The sequence below is a fragment of the Asparagus officinalis genome, chromosome 7 (genome assembly GCF_001876935.1).
Source record: "Asparagus officinalis chromosome 7, Aspof.V1, whole genome shotgun sequence".
NCBI classification, from domain to species: Eukaryota; Viridiplantae; Streptophyta; class Magnoliopsida; order Asparagales; family Asparagaceae; genus Asparagus; species Asparagus officinalis.
Window position 1 is genome coordinate 66,272,845 of NC_033800.1, and position 11,238 is coordinate 66,284,082.

At 36.0% G+C, this 11,238-nt stretch overlaps 1 protein-coding gene across 1 annotated transcript; it reads left to right on the forward strand.

Moving 5' to 3' along the window:
* LOC109848371 lies at positions 7-10,641 on the forward strand. Its single transcript, XM_020417832.1, has 9 exons — positions 7-84; positions 710-1,993; positions 2,147-2,230; positions 3,207-3,335; positions 3,437-3,484; positions 9,525-9,619; positions 9,879-9,978; positions 10,086-10,184; positions 10,270-10,641. The coding sequence occupies exons 2-9, from the start codon at positions 713-715 to the stop codon at positions 10,330-10,332; spliced, it is 1,899 nt and encodes a 632-aa protein (XP_020273421.1). The 5' UTR covers positions 7-84; positions 710-712; the 3' UTR covers positions 10,333-10,641.

Consider the following 11,238-nt stretch of genomic DNA (forward strand, 5'->3'; position numbering starts at 1 on the left):
GTTATTGTATGGATTCTTTCCCTTCCAAATATTTTCTCTCGCCTCGATCTCACCGAAAACTTTACCATCGCTCGCAGTCACAAGGTACCCCTCTTTCTCTTTTTTGTTAATTTCCAGAAAAAAATGTTTTCTTTTAGGGTTTCGGTTGATCTTTCATACGAAAATTCTCTCTTTTGTTTCTTGAGGATTAACGCGCTTAAAACATTTGTCGTCAATTTCAGATTTTGATCGATATTGCGAATTAGGGTTTCCTTTTAATGTACGAGCGATTGCATATTGAATATACGTAGTTCTTTACAACTGTACCATTTTGATCCCATTAAAGAATGGGTTTTACTCAGTTGGATAGGGTTTTCTTCAAATTAATTCTATTTTTATGTGAAATTCTGGATGTTGGAGATCATTTCTTAGGGTTCTTTATGAAATTGTAGTTTTGGGAATTGATATCTACTGGGTAAATGTTAGTCTCTGCAACTTTAATATTTACTTAATTCATAGGAAGTATTTTTTTTGGCCAAGTTACAACAATTATGGGCACTAAACCCACGTCCCAAACCTCTGGGATTGGCTGTTAATTTATCTATAGCGTTCTTAAAATTTATCAATATGGGATAGAACTCTTGCTTTCCTCCATTGATTTGGGGAATTGGGGCCGCCTGAGGCTGATTTTAATGTAAAGTGTTGATTGATGTTCTTAAAAATAATGTAGGACATGGATGATATGGACATTGACGTTGTCGAAGAAGCCACTTTGTCCTCATTCAACCCAAGAATGGGGTCTAGAAGAAAGAAACATACTCCGCCCGGGAGCAATCCTGGTCCCCGTACTTTTGGCCGGAATGGTGTTGCAATTGATGACACTGAACAACAACAAAGACGAGCAAGATTAGTGCAGCTGATAAACGAGACCCTTGAAACTGAGCATTCATCACAGGCCCAGAATGAAGTTTTACCATCTGAACAGAATGGAGGTTCTAATGAGGGTATTAGAAGTGGAAGATCATTTGAAAGAAGCTTAAAACATCCTGGGCATGCTCACTATCACCATCGAGACAAGGGTTCATGGAAAAAGAAAGGAAATGACCAGTGTCCTGTCTTTGATGGAGGTGATTTTATATTAAAGTCTAAAGAAAGAAGGGGAAAAAACAAGGGAATTGTTTTGAGCAGCGATCCGTTTCAGCACAATGTGCCTTGGAAGGACGAAGGGCAGAGGAGATTGGTATATGGCGGTCATCTTGCTCCTTGTAGTTCAGCAAAGAGCCGAATGTCATCTGAGGTTGATTGTCAAGGTAGGAGTTTCCTTTCTGAGGGAGAGACATGCTCATCATTTACGAAAGTCAACGACAAAATGAAGATGAAAGTAGTAGATTCTCCTAGTTTATCTTTATCAAAACCCAAAACCTGTCTGGGTCACCAAAAATGCTCTTTTCCACCTGAGGGCAGTGTTTATGTTTCCAACCGAGAAGAAGGCACCTCAGGCCACTTATCTGATCGAAGACATAAAATCACAATTGACAGTGGAGACTATGTTCATGTCGATGACAGTGTGGAAATAACCGCCTCTGGTAGGTTGAATCCAAATGCAGTACTGGCAACATCAGATTCAGAAGCTAGAGACAGAAGTAAGCAGATACTGGGAATGAAAGTGAAAGGACAAAGGAAATGCAGCTTGGCCTGTTCTAATTATGGCAGAAGCTCCAGTTTGGACTCTGAGAACTCTGAAATGTTAGATCTTGAATCACCTGGGCCCATTCCGTATACAAGATCAGCAAGGACTTATGATTCTCAGAATCATGTTCATATTTTGGACCCAGTTGCGGAAGTCGATGAGCTAGAATCACCAAAAAGAGGTAACAAGTTTCAGGAACAGAGTAGCAGAGATCCTGATCTCTCAGCTTCAAGAGCTAGCCAGGTTGAATCTGATGAGATGCTCGCTCGTCTACTCCAAGAACAGTTTAATGCAGAAATTGCAGGGTCAGCTAGCACAGAGGAGGTCCTTCCCTCACTATTCCGGTTTCTTTCTTTTTCTGTCCATATTGATTTCGCTGTTGCTATCTTTCTTTCAAATTAGAATCTAGCTAACAATTAGATGCCTGGGTCGAGAGTGTCTTTAGTATGATAATTTTGTTCTTCCTCCTATTGATAGATAGATGCAACTATAGCATGGTCATTGCAACAAGAGGATGCTCGGTCGGCTGCTTCTACTACAAGGACTTTCCAGTCAGATCATGTAAGTAGGCTTTTCTATTTGTCATTCTGATACATCTTGCATTATAACTTGAGAAATCTCTTAGCTGTGATCTACATGAAATATTTTTTGCGTATCAGATATTAACTCTTACTGTTCTCAATAACTCTGTCCTGCTTAGATATGAGATATGAAATACCTCTAACTATTTATGCCAATAGAAAGGATCATAAATTTAAGTCTGTAGAGTACAGTATATTTTCTAATTTGAAAATATTAGAACTCTTATTTCCTTAAGCATACATTGTAAACTTGACCAATATATACTTAAAAAATGTTCCTGTTAAAGTTTTAAACTTTAGATCATTTTTTCTGATGGGCCAATAAACAATTTTTGTCCCCACTGATAAACATGCACATTGTTTTTTGAAGCACCTAGTTCCAACAAATGGTCTGATCGGTGACTGTGATAAAGGTACTAGCGTATTGTTTCAGTATACTCTTTTAGAATCAGTTGCATATTTTAATGCTATCTTTGTTTTTCCAGAGTAGACTATCATAAATGACAGATATACTTCCATTTACTTTATTTTTATTACCTTCCTGATCAATCTGTTGGGTTATACGATCATAGTCGGAGTTTTTTTTCTTTGACTTTTACCAGGGTATCACAAAATAACTGATATAACCATGGAGTGCCCTCTTCATATGGGAGATTTGTATTTCTTGGTTTATGTTACAAAATTTATTCCTCTTGAGTTTTGCATAACCTATAATGTTATATTAGAAAACTGATGATAAATAACGTGCTATCATATGAGCGGTATTGAGCTTCATTAATTTTATTGAAGTTAATTACAGCTGGTTCTTGTTTGAAAGATCTGAAGCTATGTCTGCTGACTTGTGTTTTAAGTTTGTGAAATTCATGATCTTAGCGCATTTCATATGTCATGTTTAAGCACTGTTTTACCTATATGCCTAGAGTTGGTTGTTTCATTCCATTTTCATTCTCCAACAGAGGGAAACGTCAATGGCTCATTTATATGAATATTACGCACAACTTCCCTATCGAAACTCTGCTACGGGATTGTCAGATCGTGCATCAAACAGGAGGAGAAATTATGGTTCAGACATTGATTTAGAGAGAGTAATATTTTTCCATCTTTATGTGTTCAGTCGTCTTGCTTAAATGAAGTTCTCAAGTTGGCTTGTGTTCATTTAACTTATTAATTTTCATTGTCTATCCAGAGGATGATAGCTGAAGTGAGAAATTTTACAGGGATGGATCCGGGGATGGTAATGCTCATTTATCCACATTTAATCATGCCGCATTAGTACCATATAAATAATTTTTTATATTTTATAGTATGGAATATCTTTTCACACGGGTCTGCTCTATTTGAATGCTTGCCTCTCTGATATTGATCTAGAGAGTTAGTACACACTTCATGTGATGTGAAACTTAGCACAGATTTGGTGTGGTGTTATCAGGAAGCCTAGGAATTAGGATGATCGTCCTAAAGCATATAGAGTAATTCATAAGTGTAAGAGACTAATATTCTTGGTGTTGGATAACCCGGTACCATGGTGGTCGCTATACTACAATATAATGGCAGAGAGGATGCATGTGGCGTGGCGTATAGACAAAGGCACATTCTATACCATCAAACAAGTACCCGCTTCATTATATTGTTAGGAGTGAATACAGGGATAAACATGCACAATAACTGTGTTTTCCAAATGGTTATGATTTTTGGAAGTTTATCAAAGCAAATTATGGGAGCATGTGTTAAGTGTATGGAAGGTTTAGTTTGCTGCCATATTTAAATGATCCTTGTTTTCCATATTAAGATTAACTGGCCTTAGATTGCATGGATGAGATTTTTTTTATTTACCTAGTAATTTGTGCAATTTAGTGCTACTCGTGGTCACGCCATAAGCGCTGTTGAAAAGAAGTGATAACAAGCCCCACTTAAGTTTTGAACGTGGAAGAGTTCCCTGTCCGCTTCGTTTTCACTATTTTCACGTTATTAGGAGCTTTTAGAAGGGGGAAAAAGACGAATAGCGGGTAAGCAGCCCTTTCATATCATACCCGACCTGACTCCGATCCGCCATTAAAAATTAAACGCCTTTCTCCTTCGCTCTCTGATTCTCTCCTTATTTTTGAACCGAAATTAACCCTGCACCTCGAATTCTGCGCCTCCAACCTTGTCAGTTGTCCACCTCCCTTGTTCACCTTGTCAAGTCTTCTTCTCCCAATTAAGAATCTTTTTCTTCACCTTGACATCTTCTTCTCCATCAAAGCTCACCCAAATTTGGGCGAAGCTCTCTTGTTGCTGAAACCTCCTTGGCTAGTCCACCTCCAGCAAAACCATCTCCACGTGAACCCAAAAAAAATTTAGACCCCCCAAAACCATTTCCGTCTCTATCAATCTTCGCCTCCAGCAAGTTCTCCACAGGACGCCTCTTCCTCTTGAGCTCCCTCGGTCTTAGCAGCAGTAGCGTCGACGTAAAGTGTATTAATTTCAAAATTTACCTTTTTCCTAATTTTTTTTGTCCTCCTCTCAAGTACCTGCAATGTGCTTCTCTAGTGCTTTTTTGGTAATTGGGTTGTACTTGATTAATTATTTTTGAGTTTTTATCCATATTTAAAATTTTAATAAGATTTGGACCACTTTTTTCCTTGGCACTTTTTTTCCGCTTTGAAGCGCTTATGCCCCAAAAAGCCTAAGCGGTGCCTCACCACTAGGGGTGGCAAACGGGTCGACCCGACCCGACCCGACCCATATAAAATTTAACCCGACCCGTATAAGTATGACCCGACCCGACCCATTTAATAAATGAGTCAATACGATCCGACCCGTTTATTAAACGAGTTACCCGACCCGACCCATATAACCCAAATGGTAGAGAATACTAAACATTTAAGTGAAATTCTTTCAAACAATGGCATTCTCCTTTGCTTCTTGAATATTAAAGGAGTTACTCTTTTAAGTGATCTTCTCCACCAAATACTGAAACAGAATAAGACAAACAGAGAATACAAACAATGGCATTTCCTTTCTCCTTTGATTCTTGAACATAAAATTGATAATGAAATCCAGAAAAAGTAGATGTTGACACAGAATAAAACACCAAATTTTCCAGGTCTGAAAACTAAATATGCATTCAGGACAGCACCAACTTTTGCAAGGACTTGGGCATAAATTCTGCGCACAACTCAATTAAAATTGCTAAAATAAGACAAGCTCCAGCAACCCTTTAAGTAAACATAAATTCTGCGCACAACTCAATTAAAATTGCTAAAATAAGACAAGCTCCAGCAACCCTTTAAGTAAACAATAATTATCTGTATAAAAGAGATTAAAATGTCATTCTACATACATATGCATCAAAAAAAATTGGAGCAAGATTACTCTCATTAGAATGTTAAACAGGTTCACAAACAGGTACATTTCAAGCTCTCTGCAACAAATCCAGTTTCACAAACAGGTTCATTTCAAGCTCTGCATATTCTATTGCTTTCTTCTTGACGTGTTTAATTCTTTCTTCATCACCCTGTGACTTTTCATAGCCGAGCATATTCTATTGCTTTCTTCTTGACGTGTTTAATTCTTTCTTCATCACCCTGTGACTTTTCATAGCCGAGATACTTCGTGAATAAGAACTGCAAATTATTTAATTCTTTCTTCATCACCCTGTGACTTTTCATAGCCGAGATACTTCGTGAATAAGAACTGCAAATTACTCGATCAACTTAGCAGAATACTTAAAACAACTTAGTAGAATACTTAAAAACAAGATTCAGTAGTATGCTTTAGCTCAAATAGTTTAAATGAGAAAACTGAATACACAATCTAGAGAGTGAAAGTTTACGTATACATAAGCAGGATATTGATTGTGATCACAAGTCTGCAGAGCATCATCGCTACACTAGTGCTTCTCAGCCTATAGAAGAAAATAAAGGATTTACATCATTTGCTTCACCTGATGGATGTAGTGAGCCTACAGTCTACAAGCGAGAAGCTTCCATCTTTATCTTTAAAAGAGAAATCACACAATTCATCTATGACAAACAAGCTACACCAGAGACAAGGAAAGACTTCCTCAAGAGGTTAAGAGATGTAGGAGGTTCATGTGGGAACAAGACTCATTCCAACTCAATGAGTTCATGTCTTGAATCGATGTCTGCATTGAAGGGTAGACTAAGAGATATACTAATTACTTGAGAAAGAAATTACCCTCAAGAAATCAATGCAATCTTGATCAAGTGTGTCATCATACACACGAGAAGTTCCCTCCTTGCTTGATTTCTTCTTCTATCACCATCCATATTGCTCGAGTACTCGTTAAAGAGAGAGAACAAGATTCATAAAATCAAATAAAATTCAACAGATAACACAAATTCAGCAAAGCAACACTATTAAAGATGCAATCTACCATTCAAAAACTGAAAAATAATATAATATATGTGAAACATTTTTTTTTAAAAGAAGGAATTTCAATTAATCCACCATTTGTGGATTAATTTGACTTCCATTTGAGCCAACCACGATTAACATAACAAAGGACTACCAATACCCATTTAATCTTCCATTTCCTCATAAACCAAACCATACATACGTACCTAATTAGATCTAAATCAACATCTTGTATTCGAATGTTACTAGTAACGTCTTAGGATCTTCCTTAGCCACTCTCTTAGAGACACCAGTGAACTCTGGTTTCTATCTCACTTGGGCTACAATCTAGGCTCTAATATGATTTATTTGGAGAAATCAATCTCCTTTGTGATTTAAATAAGGCTTAAACATATGCTGGGAACCAAATTAAACCAAAGATCAGCACTATAACCAACATAAATATATAAAGATTCTTACAATTGGATTTTTGTAGAGCTAAAAAGGTACATTTTGAAAAATATTGGTAATATTGAAAATACTTCTTTATGGTCTAAATTATACATTAACTCGGCAGTAAACTCCGAAAATTATAGGTAATCAAGTGATCACATATAGAAATATATTATAATCATCAAGATGTCAAGTTTTTACACAAACACTGTTAGTTTTCGTTAAATATGCTATCATCCCCATTGTGTTTGTAGAAAGAGTAAACAAAATCACAATATTATAAAAACTTACCAACTATGATATGCATTTACAATCCCATAAATGCTACATATTTGATATTTTTACCTCTTTCCTTTCTAGCTTTATGCTATCAACTATACTCTCTGTCACCATATATTTATCTGTTTCGCTTCTCTAACCAAAACAAAATTTCTTCACTAAATTTTGTCAATTGCAAGAATGAGGGAACTAGATCTACCATACACTATGGGCAACCACTCCATGGAAAAAGAATAAAACCACACTAAACTAATAAGATACAAACTGAAATCAACAAAGAAGCAGCACACACTGATGGAATACCAATCACTATAAAAGCTAATTCTCATGAGTAGTTAATATTCACACTACAAACAAATGAATATGACCTGAAAATAACTTTTTTTATTATGCAATAAGAAATGTATATACCCAAATTCTCATTCATACATGCATACTATCAAGTAGGCAAACATAAAGGACCTTTAAAGTCCCATCTTTGCCCATCTTTTTCAAAGCATAGCACCATGGGATGAGAAGCTGGGCACGCTGAGGAATTAATAAGAGCAAGTGGCTGCAGCCTTAAATCATATATCTTTCACCAACTACCCTTTACCAGCTTCAACATGAAGAAATAGTACTTTAAGACAAGAGAACCAGGTCACAGTCTTCACACATATATACTTATCTAATGAATAAATATAGTTTATAGTTTTCCCTCAACTCAGCCATTAATCATGTCAAATTGTCTTAACTAACTGAAAAATTAGTACCTTGTGCTTGTTTCGTAGGCTATTTCTGAAAATTAAAAATACGAAAAGAACAATATATGGTACGAAAAGAATCACTAGATCATAGACTCCCCAAAATTCAACAGATCACAAATTGGGCAATAAATGAGCATGAATGAAACCTTAGAAAGAGGAATAGATTATCTATGATCAAACTAATTTACATGAAAGCCAATGATCAACTCTGGAAATGTAACATTGGAGCTTGAATCAAATTAATTTAAAGAAACTTGAGCAAAATGAAAGAAACCTAATTTTGATGAAGCTTAGAGAGATGAGAACTTACAGAGAGGATCGAGCTCGCCGTTTGTCGCCGCTCGTCGCTCGCCGTCACTCGTCGTCACTTTTGATGAAACGACGCCGCTCGCCGTCACCTCTCGCCTATCGCCGCCGCTCGCTCCTCGCTGCCGCTCGCCGCTCGCCGCCGCACGCAGATGGAAAATCTAGGGTTTGGTTTATGAGAGACGAAGAGAGGACGAGTTGCTAGACGAAGGAATGTGATGGTCTGATATTTTCGGTCGCGGTGTTATGCGCTTATACGGGTGAGCTCTTTGTGTTACACGGGTCAGGCGGGTCAACCCTAACTTACCCATCTAATAAACGGGTCAGTTCGGGTTAACCCATTTATGACCCAACCCATATAACTTGACCCATACCCAATATAAACGGGTCGGGTCGGGTCGGGTTGATGGGTCGGGTTAAAAACTGCCACCCCTACTCACCACTTCATTCCGCTTTCCGCTTTTTGCAACTTTGGCCATAAGTTTGAGACGTCAATGAGTTGGTAATGTTCTTATCTAAAACTTTCTTGGATAAATTTTCTTGTCTAAAGCTTGTATGCCACAGAAGTCTTACAAAAGTTTATCAATTTTTACTCTTGTCAACAGATCATTTATGTCACGGATTTTAAATACAGTCTATCAAGCTCAAGTGGTGGCTAATTTTGCTTTTAAGGGTATCTTAAGAAGAAAAGATGCATTTTATACATCTTTTCAAAAGTTCTTCATCTGTATGATTTTGTGGCTATGTGATGATTCTATTATTTACACGTGTTGCATAATTTGCTTTCTCTTAAAAGTTGCGTAATTTAAATGTAATTGGTTTTAACGGGGGTTAGACTTTGTATAATATGGGAGCTGTTTACACACTGAAGCTGAAGCTATGCTGTCAATTTCTTATTTACGAAGAATGCAACAGAGAAATTTAATTTTCTACTGATGTATTTGTTAATACTAATTCTTTTTAATATCACATGACAACGTAGCAAGTTTACAGGCTTTTACAAATCTCAGGGATTGGCTTAATGACCCATTTATGCATAGACATGTTGAAGTGATGACTGAAATTATGATTTTTTAAACTAGATTTTGCTTTAAATTTGGTCTTTAATTTTTTTCTTAAATAAGTATAACGTGTTCCTTTCCTAATGTGCAGAAGCGTGACTTCTTGGAAGCATTGGAAGCTGCATTTGACCACAGCAATGATGAACTTTCTGAAAGTGGTCTAGTTACTCATCACGAGTTCAACGAGTAAGTATAATTTAGTACGCATTTTGCTTATTGTTTTCTCCATATTGTTTAACCTTATAATCATCTAGAAAGTATAAGCATATTTACTCTTTCTCTAATAATCTTTTTACTTGGAGAATTTTCAAGTCTGCTACTTGTTTTATGAGCTTAATAATCAATAATGCAAGTTTGCTGACCTTCACTTAGCCCATAATGAAAATTGTATAAACTTTTCCTTTTTTCTTAAGAATCATTTTCCCCCTTTCATTCTCTATTGTAGGAGTGACTATGAGATATTGTTGGCCCTCGACGAGAACAATCATCAACATCTTGGTGCTTCTGAAAGTGAGATCAACAACTTGCCACAATCAATAATTAAGGTTGATATATCTTTGTCTACTTATGGTGTCACCTATGACAAAATATTTTATTTAGAAGCAATTCGCTAAATGTAGACTGGGCATGTTTTCTTTATTATATTGCGCAGAGTGATAACGTTGGAGAAGCATGCGCTGTCTGCCTGGAAAACCCCACTGCTGGAGATACTATCCGTCATTTGCCGTGTTTTCATAAATTCCATAAAGAAGTAGATTTCTCAAGATACTTATCTTTTGTAGGATTATATGCTATTATAAGCACAAATAATGGATCATTTATTCGTTTGTTTGCAGTGCATTGATACTTGGCTCAAGAGGAAGACATGGTGTCCAGTATGCAAGTCTGAAATTACTTAATGCTGAAGAGGCTTCTGAAATTTTTTGTTTTAGGATGAATGCTTCGCTGATTCTATGCTGAAAGTAAATTTTGCTGGAAGCTTTGCTATTTTTGGGGATGAACCCTTCTTCAACTCTTTGCTAACTTTTCTGGGATGCTATGGTGGAAGTTTGAAGGAAGTTTTCTTCTTTTCTTGGTGGATAAATATGGTTGGGATCTTAATGATTAGCTTAGTACTGTGAATATATAATACAATGAAGACTTGTGAGGGAAGAAACTTTCTTTCTTTGCTTGCTTTATATGAAAATTTCAAATGTTTTGCATGCAAATCTAATTATGTTGAGTTTAGACTGCAAACAATGTGTCATGATGATTTCCGTTCAGAGCTTCGAACCAGAGATTTGGTTTAGCAGTGCAATATGCTTGATAAAAGTCCCGACATAATTTTCAAGGCGAAATTGGTATTGATTTCTAGTTGTGTTTCAGTTATTTTTCTTTCAAACCTCTGCAAGCAATTGAACATTTTTTTGGTGATTTGTTGATAAGTCATGTTTGTCATACATTAACTTGAACAAAACACTGATGACAATCATGGTGTACATGTGAAAATCATAAATTTTAATATACACGTAGTAAATATTTGTTTGCTCAAAATCTTAATATATACATAATAAATATACATTTGTACAAAATGAACAAAACTTGAAAATATTACGAGTTATAGTGCATGAAAGTTGCGAATTTTCGTGAGCGAAAATCTATGATTTTTGTCAACTTTTTTTAATTTGAACAAATATAAATTTATTATAAGTACATCAATGTTTGATTTTTTGATGGGCTATATAATCTATGATTTTTGTTTATTTTTTATCTTTTCAAATAAATATAAATTAAATATGTATACATCAAAATTTATAATTTTTATG

Excerpts from the sequence above, each read along its gene's own strand:
- LOC109848371 (XM_020417832.1), top strand. The coding sequence starts at position 713 with ATGGATGATATGGACATTGACGTTGTCGAAGAAGCCACTTTGTCCTCA. Across the intron at positions 1,994-2,146 it reads GGTCAGCTAGCACAGAGGAG|ATAGATGCAACTATAGCATG; the intron begins GTCCTTCCCTCA and ends TCCTATTGATAG. Across the intron at positions 3,336-3,436 it reads CAGACATTGATTTAGAGAGA|AGGATGATAGCTGAAGTGAG; the intron begins GTAATATTTTTC and ends TTGTCTATCCAG.